At 39.1% G+C, this 16,165-nt stretch overlaps 3 protein-coding genes across 7 annotated transcripts in view; 1 reads left to right on the top strand and 2 right to left on the bottom strand.

The window, feature by feature from the left end:
- Positions 1–93: 93 nt before the first annotated feature.
- trappc2 (trafficking protein particle complex subunit 2) lies at positions 94–2,062 on the bottom strand. Of its 4 annotated transcripts, none has more exons than XM_086145616.1 (5): positions 1,965–2,062; positions 1,005–1,132; positions 686–828; positions 431–518; positions 94–340 (listed from the first exon to the last, which is right to left on the bottom strand). In XM_086145616.1, the coding sequence occupies exons 2-5, from the start codon at positions 1,095–1,097 to the stop codon at positions 242–244; spliced, it is 423 nt and encodes a 140-aa protein (XP_086001742.1). In that variant the 5' UTR covers positions 1,098–1,132; positions 1,965–2,062; the 3' UTR covers positions 94–241. The 4 variants fall into 4 exon arrangements, with proteins under 4 accessions (XP_086001742.1, XP_086001741.1, XP_086001738.1 ...); XM_086145615.1 differs by having other exon boundaries at positions 1,961–2,000; XM_086145612.1 differs by lacking the exon at positions 1,965–2,062 and adding an exon at positions 1,376–1,409.
- Positions 1,606–13,364, top strand: ofd1 (OFD1 centriole and centriolar satellite protein). 2 transcript variants are annotated; one of them, XM_086145607.1, is made up of 23 exons: positions 1,606–1,722; positions 1,810–1,926; positions 2,009–2,188; positions 2,789–2,857; positions 4,070–4,097; positions 4,174–4,284; positions 4,377–4,513; positions 4,644–4,817; positions 5,045–5,151; positions 5,238–5,357; positions 7,425–7,498; positions 7,578–7,669; positions 7,764–7,953; positions 8,504–8,634; positions 8,768–8,879; positions 9,470–10,177; positions 10,400–10,526; positions 10,648–10,709; positions 11,651–11,779; positions 12,254–12,423; positions 12,499–12,672; positions 12,778–12,848; positions 13,144–13,364. In XM_086145607.1, exons 2-23 carry the CDS (start codon positions 1,831–1,833, stop codon positions 13,193–13,195), a joined length of 3,114 nt encoding a protein of 1,037 aa, XP_086001733.1. In that variant the 5' UTR covers positions 1,606–1,722; positions 1,810–1,830; the 3' UTR covers positions 13,196–13,364. The 2 variants fall into 2 exon arrangements, with proteins under 2 accessions (XP_086001733.1, XP_086001734.1); XM_086145608.1 differs by having other exon boundaries at positions 1,607–1,722; positions 4,177–4,284.
- The window catches only part of gpm6bb (glycoprotein M6Bb), a 35,604-nt gene continuing 32,801 nt past the window's right edge, over positions 13,363–16,165 (bottom strand). Inside the window, exon 7 of the mRNA XM_086145609.1 lies at positions 13,363–15,868. Within this exon, the coding sequence (XP_086001735.1) occupies positions 15,719–15,868 (150 nt within the window). The 3' untranslated portion in view covers positions 13,363–15,718. The remainder of the gene's footprint in view (positions 15,869–16,165) is intronic.

The following is a 16,165-nucleotide window of genomic DNA, read 5'->3' as shown; positions in this document are numbered from 1 at the left end:
GTAGGCAATGCATTTTTATAATTTTTGATATTTTTCTTGCTTGAAATAATCTCATTTCAAAACTTTGCATGCACAAAGGTTTGCAAAATATTGATTGAAAAACTACATCAGACGAGACACATAATTCAAAATGTATTAGTTGCAAATAAACATTTGTAAAACATCGACAGAACTCAGGTATATAGACATACAAATAATGTTTGTAGATAGCATATGTTCCAGTCTTATGGAAGTGAGGTATTTAACTCAGGAGATGTTTCTTTCCCAGGAACTGTACTTTCCTCTCAAAAGCCGTGGAGCGCATCGGTGCATTGATTTCATAAAAGGGATTCATTGCAAACTGGAGGACAAAAGGAATGTTACATAACTTACAACACTTGAAGAAAAGAAACCCATGCCTTTGATGAAGTTTGACCACAGGATAACTTACCTTAATGTATAAATCATACACATCATTAAAAAAGTTCTTGATTCCGTCCTCTTGTCGCACATCATGGAGCATGATGAATCTGATATGTATGCAAATCATTAGGGAAAATCAACAGTTTTAAGTGAGAACTTATGTCACTGATACATGAGGCCAACAGATCAAATTAGGATATTTTTCCCCAACAACTGTCTACTGACAATTACCATTCTAGAACGTAAGTGAGCAATTTTATGAAACGTGGGAGAAAGGATATGTCCTGCTGTGACAAACGCTGAAACAAACCATTCGTTAAACTTATCCACAGTTTTTAAATACATATTGTTAGAAAGCCACATGTTTTCATCCACCAAATCCAGGGCAGCATGTGCGATGAATTGGTTCAAGTGACGATGGTCATCCTGTGGTTAAAAAAAAAAGGTAATCAACAGATATAATCAAAAGGATCAGGAGGGGTAAGTTGTCACTTGTTTCTAGGATAATATGACTCTTACTTTATTAATTGCAAAGCCAGTGGTATTTCAGAAGTTAAAAAGAATTGCACTGAAAGACAATTCGACGAAGAGGTACAACTTACTTTAGATTCGGGCTTCCCCGCTGGTAAGAACTCCATCTCAAACACTGGATTGTCATGATGACCAACCATGACAAAGTAAAAACTTCCAGACATTATTTTCTGTTTCTGTCTACCTCAATAGCACTTTCCTGCAGTCAAAAACAAAACAAAACAAATAGGTGAGCACTGATATGTTTGCATTGATGTGTCAATGACTGTATCTGAAGCGCTTACCGAGCAAGCTACCGTGTGCCAACGCACTCCTGACACGCTTAGCGAGTTATTCGATAACAATGCAGCTAAAGCAGGTATTACATGACATAAAAATGGCAAAAACAAAGTAAAGAAATGCTAAACAGAATTCAGATTCAATGTCAGCGACTTCTGTTTACCTGCTAGATTCACTTCCTGGAGAGCGGCGAAAGCAGTCGCGAAGAAATGACGTAATAATCCAGCAGTCAAATATCTATCAATATAAGTTATATATTTTATTTGCCATTTGAGTGTTAACCAAAAGCTGTCTTTTGAAACGGGGTCCCATAGAAAATATATTTCTTTAAAATATAATAAATGCTTAAATTGTAATGAAAGTGATTGACGTTTCTTGTGACGTCATAACCATTAGCCAACAGGACGTAGCGTTTCCGTTGACGGGTGGATTTAAATCTACGGGGCACATATGTAGATTATGTAAACAACTAGGCAAAAATGCCACCGTAGAAAGGACGAATAAAGCCCGGTATTAGCTCAATTTGTTGGAAGAGGATTATTACTGTTTTCTTTGCCATTTTAGTCCAAGCGCTTACTTGCGTTTGTCCTCTTTCAGGACCACCGAACACCGGCAGCGATGTTTGCGGCAAAAGAGGACACTTTATCCGCCGACGAACTGAGGAATCGGCTTTACCACACGTTTAAAGAGAAGGGAGTGCTAAATACATTAAAAGTAAGCTCCGTTGGCTAATGTTGCGCATACTTACCTACCTTCCGCCGTTGCTATTGTTGTTCACCGACTCTCTCCGATTCAGACTCAACTGCGTAACCAACTCATCCAGGAGTTAAAACCCCCGTCCCCGTCCGTCCCTGATAAATGTGACACCCTGCTGCTCTCTGCCTGCAACTCAATCGTGGCGGATCACCTCCGGAGGTCTGGGTACGAGTACACACTTTCTGTGTTCAGCCCGGAAAGTTGTCTGTTCAAAGAGAAGGTGAGCATTACTGCCCCTTTTAAAGTTACATTAAACATCCATAGTGCAAGTTGTCACATTGGATAACCTATCACCTGTACAATTGTACTTGCAAATGATGTTCATGATTCCCGTCTATAGTGTACTAGATTTGATATACGTATTCATCTGAATAATATGTTCATAGCACACTATCTGTAAATCAGCTGTTGATGACGTAATGTACAATTTACATATTGTTAATGTATTTATTATATCTGCACCTGCTGCTCTCTAGTACTTCTGGTTAGATAAATTGCATTTTGTTGCCCTGTACTTGTAAATGTGTATTGACAATAAAGTTGAATCGATCTGGAACCGTTCTCCCCTGTATAATGAAACTCTTATTTTGCTCTCCACAGTGAAGCCATACAGGTAGCAGTAAATAAATAAATAACAAGCATATTATATTGCAACAAGATATAAACAGTGCAGAGAAATTTTAAACAGTGCAAAGAAATGAAAAAAAAATCACATGATGCGCTGAAAGAAAGAGTGCAAATTGAAGTGTAAACAGGTATGTTCACGGAATGTGCAATTTGAGAAAGTTTAAATGATGCTTTTTAATCCCCTTTTCACCAGGTACTCAAGACAGAGGACCTTCTTCGTGTCCTCAATATTGGCCCCCAGTCAGAACTCTACAAATCCCTGGTAATTCACATGTTTGTTATTGAAAGGACTGGGCAATATGGGGAAAATTGTCATCAACATCCAGAAGTCAAATACCCAACATTGAAAATTTTGTCTTTAGTAAAATGCAAATTATTTTATCACCATGGTTGTGGGTTAAAGTGTTCACATGCAGCCTCTAATAAATGTGTCAATATCACAGAATTTTTTTCAAAATGATTTTGACTGAGCATCATTTACAAAATCCCAAATTTGATAATTCCCTGATCATATTTTTGCAACTGCCTCGACATTATTGCCAGTGTATGCAATGTGTTTTCGATCTTGCATCGGTCACTAAATAAATAGCATCTCATGCTCAACTCTTTTGATGGATCAGGATATGGATATTTTCAGAATTTTTTAACACAGAATGGTAGTAGTCAGTACTCCTGCCTCCCAGCAGGGGTTTGATTCTGGTGGCCTTTGCATGAGGTATTTGCACATTCTCTCTGTGTCAGCATGGGTTCTCTCCAGGCTCTGCACGTTTTGTTCTTTTCCATAGAACATAAAACGCAGGAAGTTTACTGAAACTCTCAAATTTTCTGTCCGTGCAGCAGAGAGTGAATGGCTGTTTATCTATTTTTAACTCTTTAATTGACCAATAAACCCTACCACATATCACCAACATGGTACCTGAAAATTGGCTCCTGTCACCTCTCCTCCCATAACCCTCTGTGCGGAATACATGGTATTAATAATTACTGTTTGGTTTTGCTCATTGCTCAGTATCACATGACATTCAATAGACATTGATGTATTTCCCAGCCCTTATGAATGCATACTAAGTGTTCCATCCATCCATCCATCCGTCCATCTTCTACCACTCACCCTGCACTCTGGGTCGCAGGGGGTGCTGGACCCTACTCCAGCTGTCATTGGGTGAGAGGTGGGGTACACCCTGGACAGATCAGTAGTCAATTGCAGGGTCACATACAAACACAGACAGAATTCACTCACTTACTCATTCTGGGCAGTTCTCACAATTTTTTCAAATTAACCTGCTGCATGTTTTTGGACTGTGGGAGCCCCGAGGAAACCCACGCAGGCACATGAACATGAAAACTCCACACAGATAGGTCCCCTTGTCGGAATCAAACCAGGGTCCTTCATGCTGTAAAGGTTGAAGTGCTAACCACTGCGCCACAGGTGTTTTTAATTATAAATAACAGTGTGTCTTTTTTTAATTTGCAGACTCTGACCAAAGACAACAGTGATAAAGGTAGGTCTATTATTATCCTCCTTTCAATAAAATCTGCATGCATTTCATGTCCCTAATATGTTTTCCTTTTGTTTAGCAGGCTTCTTAATCAATCTCCTAACACAGCTCACACACCATCACACCCATGGCCATTGCCATGATGCAGACACTCAGACAGCCAGTCCAGCAAGTTACGGAGAGTCTCTTGGTATGCTGCGGTGTCTGTTATTGACTGGTTTGAATTAATTCTGAAGTGCTGAACATAGTAATTTTGTTTTCTTTCTTCCTCTTTGCAAACAGTCGAGAAGATGAAAATGATTGACAAGGAATATGAGAACGTCAGTCGCGGTGAAAACAAATGGTTTTCATTTGAGTCGAAACTGGCATCGTATAGAAAAGAACTGGAAATGCAGTTGCAAGCTGAAATGAAAGCAAAGGTCAGTTCATGATTTAAAAATTGTGGCAAAGGTATGAAGGCCAGCCACATTTGTACCTCAGACAAATACCACCAAGTCTATCAATAGTGTCTTTGATACAGCTAATACCCTGGTTATGTTTTCTGTTAAGATGGAGCATTTTAAAGATGTTGAAATCACGAAGGTTAAGATGGAAGAAAAGGCTCAGTATCAGAGGGAGTTTGACAAGCTGAAACGAGATCTGGAGAGGACCTATGACATGAAGGCACAGACAGTGAGCATTCGGGAGAAAAATGCGATCGATAGATTGCAGAAACAGCAAGAGGTACATTCACACAAGTGCTGTCCATTTTTGCTTGAGTGCACTTGTTGTGCAAGTGTTTGACATCTGACCTTTTATTGACAGAAACTCCACTTGTGTTAGTCAAATGGAGTCAGTAATTGGAAGTGATTTGAAATTTCCCCACAGTGGGACAATTAAAAATGCATTCTATTCTATTCTATTCTATTCTATTCTATTCTATTCTAATGAAAATTTCCTTTTCTTTTTAGATCGAAGAAAAAAACATCTACATGCAAAGGCAGAGTGTACTGAAAGAAATCGAAACACTGCACGCCAGAGAAAATGAGTTCAGGCTGGAAAGGGAGGCATTTGAAAAGTAAGAGATTAAATATCATATATTTAATTCAATGTAATGTCTGATATTGCCATGGAAAATAGTACTTACAGAAAATGTTAATACAGGACTTGTGAGATTCAAGAAGACAAGCTGAAGAATGCTGAAGAGATGCTGCGGAGAAGAGAACTGGCTGTGAAGACAATGGAAAGTACATATGACCAAAGGTTAAAGGATGATCTTTCAAGGTATTGTAACAGTGAACATTATCACTTTCTCTATCTTATTTTGGCTTATATTCTCATAAGATTCATTGAGACAAAAGTAACAAAGACAAAGAATATTAAGTGCATAGTCCAGTTATACAAACAAGGTCATTAGATTGTTCCTCTGATCAGCCTGATTGTGAATGAAACCAGAAAATCCAAATAACTTTATTTGCAGGTATTTGAAAACACATTCCTGAGAATTTTGTTGCTTGTTGCCAAGTCATTCTAGTTGATGCTTTTTAAAACATGGAACTAGAAGATATATTTTGCATTTAGGCTGTTGACATGACAATAGAGGAAAGCAAAAATCACGGCTCCTCAAAAAATCAGTTAAAAAAAAAGTCAAGAAAGCACTGAATGGGTAAGAAAAAGTATATGGAAATTGGAAGTAAGTATATGTATTTATATGCGTCCGTGTGTGCACGTGTGTGTGCATGTGTGTGTGTTCATACACACACACACGCACACAAAAAAATAGCATTTAATTACAATTAAAACATTCCTAAAAATGATTATAGGAATATACAAAAAGAAGTAGGCCAGAATGGGCACAAGAATTCAGTCAAAAAAACAAATTGGAAGCAGTGCCAGAAATGAATCAAATCTCCAAATCAGTTGTAATGAAAAGCAACAGCACACCGAATCATCAGCCAGCAAAAACTGGAGGCTTCGATTCTGGAGACAGAGAGCAGACAACCAGGTGTCTGGGGAGTGAGCTTGGAGTTCAGATGGCTCATAAGCAAACAGCAGATCAAATATGCATTTATGCTAAAACAACCATTCAGTGCGGCATAAAACTAGCAGTAATTCAGTCACTTTTTTGATCAATTGTATAGCTGGAAAGAAGTTAAAGGGTCACAGTGATTTTAGCCTTTTCCTCGGCACTACCTGGGACTTGAGCAGCAACATTCCGGATCAGCTTTACCCTCTGAACAACTTCTTAGGGAGGCCTGTATGGACACTATAACACTATAGGAGGCTAAGAAAGAAACATACTTTTGCAAATTCTGACAACCATGTTCTTTTGACCCTAAACATTTTTAAGCTGATCTCGTAAACCTTTTAACATAGCTGATTAAATAACTGAATAACAATCACAAAAAAGAATCACAGTATTTTATTTTAGACAGAACATAAAATCTTTTACTGTACAACACAATCAAGAATAAGGGCCACAAGTTAGACCAACATTTCTTGTAAAGAAGTTGAAACAAAAATAGAATTAAAAGCTAGATAATTTCATGGGCAACAGACCCATCACATTCAAGTGTCAATGATTTCAACAGGAGAAAGGATGCTGATTATTTAGGCATTTTGGATCCGAAGTATTTGTGACAGTTTAAATTGCAAAGACCAGACACCCATTCACTCATTCGGGGCAATTGTTCCCAATTAACCTGCTGCATGTTTTTGCACTGTGGGAGAAACCCCATGCAGACACAGAGAAGAACATACAAACTCAACACAGAAAGGTCCCGTTGTTGGAATCAAACCAGGGTCCTTCATGCTGTGAGGCCAAAGCGCTAACCATGGCGCTACCATGCCGCCTAAGAAGAATACATTCATAATGAAATTAAAAATATAAAGATGAAACACAATGGAGATATATTACAGTTGAAAATAAATACAGGCGAACATGCTGTCCTTATATCTTTATGGATACTTCCATCAGAATTGGTCTTTTTGGATCATAGAGCAATCCTCCATAGTAGTAAAGGAGAAGGATTTGCAAGGAGAGCCATGAATAATGATTCAGAAAACAGCAGGAAGGCAGGCGCACATCGTGAAATTGCCAATAAGAGGCAACCTCAGTCGAGATGTCAGATGTCTGAGTATTAATATGTTCTTATGAAATAATACAAACTATACACAGAGAATAAGGAATGCTTTGATTTTGAGTGTATGTTATTTTCTTAGGCAGCTTATGACAAAACATCAGTAAATTCATTTGTGACACAAACATGCTAACAGCTACATAAAGTCCACATTTCCTTTTTTAAGATCTTTGCTGTTGGAGTATAATTGTCTTAAATTCTTGTCTGTAAGGTATCAGCTTGAGCTAAAGGAGGAGTACATCAAGAGAACAGAGAAACTATCAGAGAATGAGAGCAGAAACAAAGGTTAGTGTTAATATGAATGCAAGTGAAAGCATCTGATTGTTGACTTTAACATCATTGTCACATTCACTCTTTCCCTCAGTGGAAACTGCTCGCATCCAAAAGGAGTCAGCTGCAATTAATGCCACATTAGATGAGCACAGTAGAGTGTGTTCAGAGAAGAGCAGGCTGCAGGTGAGTGATGCAATCTGAATACAGTACAATAAATCGATATGGTTGGTTGTGATTATATCAGCTGCTTTGTTGGCTGTGTTTTTGTGCTTTCTAGGTGGAGCTCGATTTAGCACAGCAGCAGAATTCTCTGTTGAGCCAGCAGCAGGAACTGTTGAGGGAAAGACTAGAGAGCATTAGTGACTATCCCAGTTTGAAAAGGGAGATAACACAGCTGCATAGCCAAGCTGAGCTTTTAAAAAAGCAGTTGGAGGAAGCTCAGGAGGAAAACCGGCTTCTCCATGCAGGTGAGAAGCACTTACTGTTCCCATGAGATGCTGTATTTGTCTGATCAACTCGCTGTACCAAATGAAGTTGGTTTTTTTTTTTTTTTTTACTTTTAATGTTTGGAACACCAAAGAGATATTTGATTCACCCTGAAATTCCTGTGTATCAGAATCAAGTATTGCTTATTAAGTTGCATAAATTTAATTAGTTTGTTTGAATCCACTTATTGAGCTGTGTGAGAGGCAGTTTGGGACGGAGTATTCGCTGCACTGTTATGTAACTGGGAACTGAGAACAGGGAAGGAAGAGGGTTTGAGGAGCAGAAACAGACAGCCAATGTTTTACCTGTCTTGGAGGAAAAAAGTAATCTTCAAGGATATGGTCCACATAGGATTGGGCTTCTCTCCATTTTTAAGTCCCATGTGCTGAACCATGAGAAATCTCAAATATAAACCAATGTCTTTCTATTACCCAGTGGTTTTTCATCAGATTATTTTTCTCACTGGAATAGCTGAGTGAGGAATAGGTACTGCCTGTCTGAACTGGAATGATTCTAATAACCCTCTCTTAGACATGGGAAAGCCTTCCAAAGAGCAGCTCGCCTTGCAGATGGAGCTACAGAGACTGCAGGGCTCTCACAGGCTGGATAAGGAAGAGTTTGACAACCAGAAGCAGGTGCTGCAGGCACAGCTCCAGAGTGAGGTCGGCCAATTCTTACCCTCTCACTGAGTGTGGGGAAAAATGCAAACAGCATTTTATGGCTTCCTGTGGAGATTTGCTTGTAGTAACTCATCTAGTAACTCATACTATTACGTTCTGCTGTTCTTCTCGGCAGGTGGAGCGATGCGGTCAGCTCCATCAGCAGCTGATGGAGTATGAGGATAAGTTAAAGTGGATGACGGATCATGTTGAGGACCTTAAGATGCAGCTTCGTCAAACACATCAAGGTGCCCCGTGACTAGAAATGCATGTGTGCCACTTCTTCGAGAGATGAGTCAGCTTGGTCATTCATTACATTTAATTTTTCTTAGATGAACATTCCTGAAACACCCAGAAAATGTGAAATATGTCAACAAAATTTGTGTAGTCATTCACATTTCTCTAAACCTTACCCTGAGGTGTAATTACAGTTTTACAATATAATGAGTGCAATTCATGGTGAAGTAGCACGTCTGTTGTGCGCACCAGTTTTTAATTACGGAAAAATATTACTGTGATGTGTTTTAATTAGAGAAGGATAAGGTGGAATTGAGTTACTGTAATGCGGTACTTTGTTTTTATAAACAATGTTGGGCTCAAATTAGTTTGGAAATCCTACACATGTGTAAAGGAAATCTTAAACTAGTTTTGCAAAAAACAAAACTGTTGCAATAATTACTTATCATAGGTACTTGTTTGTCAAATTAGCAGAGAATATGCCTTTCTCTAGTTGCATGCTACTTTCATGGTGGTGGGTCTTTATCTTTAGATGATAACTTCCCTCTTCTTTGCCTCTTCTCCTTCCATCTCTTGTGTGTTATCTCTGTGATAACGGCAGCTCTTGAGAATGAAGTGCTGCGTAACCCCAAGCCATCTATTGTCGATCGCTCAGTGCTAGAGTTCAGTGCTGACAATCTGGTGTCTCCTGAGATCTATGTTGACCGCACTGCACTGAGGACCAGGAAGGGTTGCGGGGATGTTGGTGTAGAAGATGGACCCTCGCAAGAAAACAAGTTGCCTTGGAGTGGTTCTCAAGAGTCCAACACGGAGCTAGTGGCTGAGGCTAGGGCTCGGATTCTTGAGCTGAAGAGGGAGGCTGAGACTATGGAGGAAGCATACAGAAGATACCAGCAGATGGCAGTGCCAGCCGTCATCTCACTCAAGCTTCCCCCAAGACCTCTTTCCTTTGCACGTCCTTCACATCGTCCTGAATCTCCTCCGAGGAAACAAGATTCTCACTACTCACCCCATCAGTCTAAGATGTTTTACAGATCAAGCTTTTCTCCAACTACCAAAACTCTTTCTCAAGCACCTTATGACAGCAGGGACCCCCACCAAGCCTCCAAGCCAAGATTGGCTTTCTCAAAAGATCAAAACCAGTCCAAGTCCTCAGGCCTCTTCAGTGATCATAGTCTCCATTCACTTACGGAACCACTCTTTCTAAGAGACAATCAAGCACAGGGTGAGCAGTCGCCTGAATTTCGACGATTGTCGTCCTCTCCGTACTCTACTGCCACGAAAAAGCTTCAGAAAGAGAGCGTGGAAGGTACCTTCAATGAACGCCTTATCCTGACAATATTGTAAAGAATGACCCCTTTAACTGCAGGAAGATAAACATTTTTTTTTTGGATTATTTTTGAGTATTTGAAACATATATCAGATCCATGTAAAGATTGAAAAAACAGCCCTCTGTGTTTTGATTGGATGTTATTTTGTTGCATGTCAGTCTTGTCTTTATTTGAGGTGGTGGTTTCTTTGCCATTCTCAGACCTGTCAGCAGACAGGGGGCTCTTTCCTGCCCCCCATGACAAAGTGTCAACCTCAGGTGACTCTTCCTCTGAGCTCAGTCCGCCCCGCAGTCCTCAGCTCAAAAGCACTGCGCGAAACTCACCCAGGTACCATCTGGCTTTGTCTTTGCAAGGACAATGCAGTATATTTGTGCCTTTTTTTTCAAAGAATGACAATGAATATTAATGCGCTCATTACTGCACTGAAACTCCATCTTGTCTTTTGCAGCTTGGGGTCTTCACCACAGCCTGAAGAGATAAAGATTGAAGATCTCACTGGAACTTCGTCAGGTGATTTTTTTTTTTTTTTTTTTTTTTGAATATTTAGTGTTATTACCTTACTGTTCAACACAGTTTTGTTCTATGAGAATCCTATTTTAATGTTCACTGTTATGAGAGGGCTAAAATTGAGACACAGTAAATATATTTTATAGCCTGCATGTACATTCAACATAACTCATATGTAAATTAATCTTGAGGGGATGATTACAGCAACCACCTGTATTTTTATCTTAGTCCTTTTAACTTCAGGATTCCACATTACAAATGTATACCTTTTCTAGTTATGGAAATTAGAGGGAAAGGCCAAAAGTCCTGGAAATTTATCTGAACATGTTTTCCTATCAGTTCCCTTAAAATGGCCAGCATCGGCGAGCTGTTGTTGACAACAGTTCAAAATGATAAAGCTAATTCACTGGCGAGAGCTTTGTACTTTCCCATCATCACACGGCCTCAGCTGTGGCAACAGATTTTTAAATTGACAGTGTTTTGCCTCAGTCATGGTTTATATTGTTGTAGAATTCTTAAAGTGATTCGCCTGTACACTTCAGTTGTGAAAATGGACATTTTAATTTTGTGTTTTCCAAGGGTTACGGTTTATCAGCTAACTTTGGCAAATTTTGAGTTATAGGACAATTATATCTAGCAAAGTATTTCTTGTAAAGAATTTCAAAGAAAATGATTGTGGTTAGTCTCTTTTTTTCCTTGTAGAGCATTTTATTTTAGTTGTCCTTCAAACTGCATAAGAAAATGGAGCACATCCAGTATGGATTTGGATTTTAGACAGGCTGTTTTTTAATGAGTTTGTGACTGGCCTCCAAAGTGTCCTTTCAGTGGCCCTGCACAATGGTGAAGATGAAGGGCAGCTGATTATGTATTCTTTGCTGGTCCTCTGGCCTTGTTGCATTATAGTGGAGCATAAAAGCTCCCTTTGTGTGTGTGTCTCCCTCTAGAACCCGGCCACATTCCAGAGCTTCTCCTGGACACTGCCGTCCCTCTCCCTAAGGAGGCCCCTGATGGCCCCTCCGTCTCCCACCCACAGGACCTCCCTGAAGCCCTGCTAGACTCACACGGCCAAGTGGGTGAGTTCTGCATGCACTGTGTGGCAAAGTCATCAGTCTCATTGATCTCTCATGTGTACAACTGTAGGCAGCTACAGGTTACTAAATTGTGATCCGATCATTTGTGCCTGTCCCTCCCAACCCTTATACCCACTCGGCCCCTATCACACTCTTTTCTTCTATCTCTCTGTCCTTCTCTCGTGTCTTTTTACCTCAACCGGTCGAGGCAAAAGGCTGCCCCACTCAAAGCTCAGGTTTCTGCCTGGTAAAAATGCAGGTTTGCCTCGCTGTTGTCGCCAAGTGCTTGCTCATGGTGGAATTTTTGTAAATAATTTTAGAGAATGAGGTATAGAGTTGCTGTACATGTAAAATGTCTTGAGACAATTGTGTTGTTATTTTGCACCAAAATAAAAAAAAAAAATCTTACTTGAGTTGATAGAAGTCACAACCAGCAAAAGTAACATTTATCATTACCACTGCCCTATTATTTTGCAGAAGATCCACAAATATTGGGTGAACTTTCCTCAGAATCAGAAAGTAAATATGAGGAACAGACGTGGGAGAGAGAAAGGAAAGAGAAACAAGAACTGAGGCAAAGAGAGCAAGAGGAAGCAAGAGAGCGGGAGTTGAAGGAACTGGAGAGACTGGAGAAAGAGAGAGATATGGTAATCATGCTTTTCTGACCCTGACACATTTATTACTACTATGAAGACAGTCTGACCGTATCTGTGCATGACCAGCTGGTGGAACAGACGGAGCAGGCACGGCATGCGGAGGAACTGGAAACAGGAACTGAGGATGGGGGACAGGAAGGAGCAGATAACTATACAGAGGAGTCCAAAGTCCCTGTTGAAAACCCTTTGGAGAAATACATGAAGATAGTTTTAGAAGCAAGAGAGAAGCAGCATGCGCAGGTGACCTACAGCCACCACGTGTGTTTATTGCTTAGTAGACCCCATGTCTCTCCAGCATTGTTGCAGCAGCTGATCTGTGTGTTTAACTTGGTGTTTGGCTGGCAGGGTCCTGGAAGAGAGGAGGACCGGCATGAGAGCCCAGAGTCCAATAGTTTGTCGGAGGAGAAAGAGAATAGGTAACTCCTGGCCAGTGGCAAAATAGATTCAAGAAACTGTCTGCTTCATTCACATATAAAATTCAGAAGTTACACTGTTGCCTCAGGGAACTTTAATAAATATAAGCCTACATAATCCTCTCCCCAAAACATTCAATTTTTTTTCATTATTCTTGTCTCTTGGTCCTTTTCATATCTTGTTGTTTGTTCTAGTTGTCTAAGGAGGAGTCAACTGAGAATACTATTATTTTTGGCTTTGTGTTTGATTTCTTGTTTCAGGAGGCTTTTACTAATTAACTTGTTTTTGTTTTGCCAGCATTGCAGTATTTTCACACAAGGATGATGATGATGAAGAAGATTTCTGGTGATCTACTTATTATAAACCTGAAATTAGAAAAGGTCTCTGCATTGTTTTTAACAGACAATTACTGTTTACATTTTGTTTTGTCATTGTCATATAATAAATCACAGTGACCAAATCATTGTAAGACGTTCTTGTCAAACAAAATAATAAAAATAAATCACCACTGCAAAGTACATTTTTCAGGTGTTTATTTTCATAAAAAAACAGCGAACAGGCCAGTTGTGTAATGTCAAAGGGGTTTTCAGTAAAGCATGTGTTGGATTTTTCTCCTCAATGACCAATAGTTAGCAGTTCAGGTTTTTTTTTTGGTTCATTTAGAATGGCAGGCAGCAGATTAAGATAGCTGATGCACCTTAACAGGACATCTACCAATTTTTCTGCTTGAGCACTGTACACCTGTGGAATGGTCTGCGCTTCATCAGTTACTAAATATTTGCAGAAAAAATACTGAGTCACAGTGATGTTTTCACTTTGGCTAAAATTAAAAAGTTGGATTGCTATACAATTGTTCGAATACCAGTTGCTGAAGGGTACTGTTATTTTCAACGCAAATGATTTCAGCTTCAGGAAGCCCTTGACAATCTGAAAAGTCAAGGTAAGACTAATGGACATTCATATAACTTTGATTAAAATAACCTTAAAAAAGCATCTATAACAACTGAGCTCAAGTCTTAAACTGATTATTTTAAGGTAAGAAAATAGGAAAGAGGCAAACACTGCCTACTACTAAAGTCACTATACATGACTAAATAATTTGTGTAACTCCGGAAACACATCTTCATGCAACAAAGAAACATCAGCATATCCCTGTAAGTCAACTAACAGGAAAGAAGGATTACATGAGTTTAATGACAGTCGTACATCAAGAACTGATGTACTTAAAAGGAATTTATATATAAAAAGATTCTTTCTTACAAAAACTAAATAAAATTGTACATTGTTCATACCTTCAAGTTCTTAAGATCAGTTGATCTAAATGGTTTCTTACTGCACCAACACACGGAACAACACTGGCTGCATCTGTCAATACTCTTTCTTTTTCAACAACTTTGATAAGATTGCTGAGTCGGTATAACAGATTGTTAGCTGAAAGCATTTCTCTGGTAAAGGTATGCTTTTGATTTGCTTTAAGGAATAGAAAGGGACCGGACTTGTCACTCAACTCCTATTCTTACTTGGCAGATGTTCACATCAGTTACTTTTGGCGTTACCATGAATTGAAAGTAATACAGAGGTCCTCTTGACATGTGGTTGGTTGACTGGACGGCTAACCTGATACATACATGTGAGAGATGTTAGAGCAGTAGAGTTGAATTTCTCACCTATGGTTTTACAAGGAGACGTGTTGCTTGCTCCAGTGTTCCATAGTTCACAGATGAGGTAGTGTTAATATAGGCCATGGAAGTTCTAGCTTTTATATAGATGTACAATGGATATTCAAATCTAAAACTGAGATCAGAAAAAATGATAATGTAGTTAGAATGCATATGCATATACTAGGTTCAAAAGCACAATCAAGTTGTTTTTTTTTTGTTTTTTTTTTTACAATGAATTGTATTTCAGAGGTCATCCATTTCCTTGTGGTATCAAATCTATGGTTGATTTCTTGCATAACATTCAAGGCCTTTAATTATCTGTATATTTAATATGAACTGGGCCAAGACCATTGGTGCAGTCTGCAATTATGGTGGGGTTTCACATTTAATCTCTCGAGGAAATACAGTGAAATAATTAAAACATTTAGCAAATAAGTGTTGTTTCAGTTTTAATGAAAAATATGAATAGTGTATTCACAAAATAATATCATTTTCATTTCATTGAATTTTCTTTGTCCTTATACATTCATTTAAATGCATTTTGAAGTAAATTTATAAGAAAAAACAGTTTGTCTGTATTAATAATGTTTCAATCATTTCGATTTACACAATTGTCCCGGTTATTTTTTCGCCAATTTTTTAAGATAATCTCAAATCACTACATGCATGTTTGGATACCAGCACCATGACGTTTAGTTACACCCCTAAACCAATGCAAACTGCACCACAGTTCATTAAATGCTATACATTCAGCAGTTACAACTTGCAACCACAGGTAAGAATTAATAACAAAGCAAGACTGTAAAACATGTTTCTTGGTTAATTGTTGTAAAGGAATAGTGCAATGTCTTAAGCTTCACCAGCAAAGACTAGTATTAAAAAAGGGCTAGAGAAAGCCAATGAACATCAAACTATTTTTTTTCTTCTAGTGACAAAAAAAAAAAAAAGGAAATTACAGACAACACAAACCTAAAGTAGCGGTTCCCAAACACGTCTTGGTGAGTTAGTGCAGAAGCAACACAGAGGCATTGGTTAGTTTGGAGCCTGGTTAGTACTGCACAGTGTCAGGGCAGTTGGCAGGATATATTAGCTGGGCATTGTCTTGGTCCATAAGGGCCACACTGGCTGGCCTCATGTGTCTTTGTGTGTGTGTGTGTGTGTGTGTGTGTGTGTGTGTGTGTGTGTACGTTTGTGTTGGAGGGGTTGAGTCTTTATGTGTAGGAATTAAGGCATTCCTTTGAGCGAGAGGTGATGTCCTGCAGCTCCCGCTCTTCCTTCATTTTGATGTCTTGGTAGGCATGCATTTGACTGGCATCCTTAAGGTAGGCCCAGTTTGCTGAGAGAATCATGAGGAAGTGGATCTGGAAGAGAAGGGTGAGGTGGATGGCCGGTGAGCATGTCAAAGATGCAAAGCAAGCTACAGGAGTCAGGGCTAGAGTATGTACATCACAGACATAAACAAATGTGAAGTTAAGCGTTTAAAACGTATTTTAAAGAGGAAACACAAAGTTTTGAGAAGATCCACCATAATTTGCCATAATTTTGTAAGTGAGACAATATTATTGATACCCAGGGGCAAGAGTCCACAAGAAAGGGTACCGGTAATCTGTGTAATAATTGGCTAAAATGATCAAATACAACCTCCAACAATTCAAATA

The sequence above is a fragment of the Fistularia commersonii genome, chromosome 4 (assembly GCF_037954325.1).
Source record: "Fistularia commersonii isolate RoL2024-O1a breed Wild chromosome 4, RoL_Fcom_v1.0, whole genome shotgun sequence".
In the NCBI taxonomy this organism is placed as follows: domain Eukaryota; kingdom Metazoa; phylum Chordata; class Actinopteri; order Syngnathiformes; family Fistulariidae; genus Fistularia; species Fistularia commersonii.
The sequence above is the reverse complement of the archived record's forward strand: the minus strand, read 5'-3'. Positions and strand labels throughout refer to the sequence as shown.

Coding starts and splice junctions, on each gene's coding strand:
- trappc2 (XM_086145616.1), bottom strand. CDS start 1,097: ATGTCTGGAAGTTTTTACTTTGTCATGGTTGGTCATCATGACAATCCA. Junction 519..685: donor TCAGCGTTTGTCACAGCAGG/ACATATCCTTTC, acceptor AATGATTTGCAT/ACATATCAGATTCATCATGC. Junction 341..430: donor TGTATGATTTATACATTAAG/GTAAGTTATCCT, acceptor TTTGTCCTCCAG/TTTGCAATGAATCCCTTTTA.
- ofd1 (XM_086145607.1), top strand. CDS start 1,831: ATGTTTGCGGCAAAAGAGGACACTTTATCCGCCGACGAACTGAGGAAT. Junction 8,880..9,469: donor GCTTCGTCAAACACATCAAG/GTGCCCCGTGAC, acceptor TGATAACGGCAG/CTCTTGAGAATGAAGTGCTG. Junction 10,710..11,650: donor TCTCACTGGAACTTCGTCAG/GTGATTTTTTTT, acceptor GTCTCCCTCTAG/AACCCGGCCACATTCCAGAG.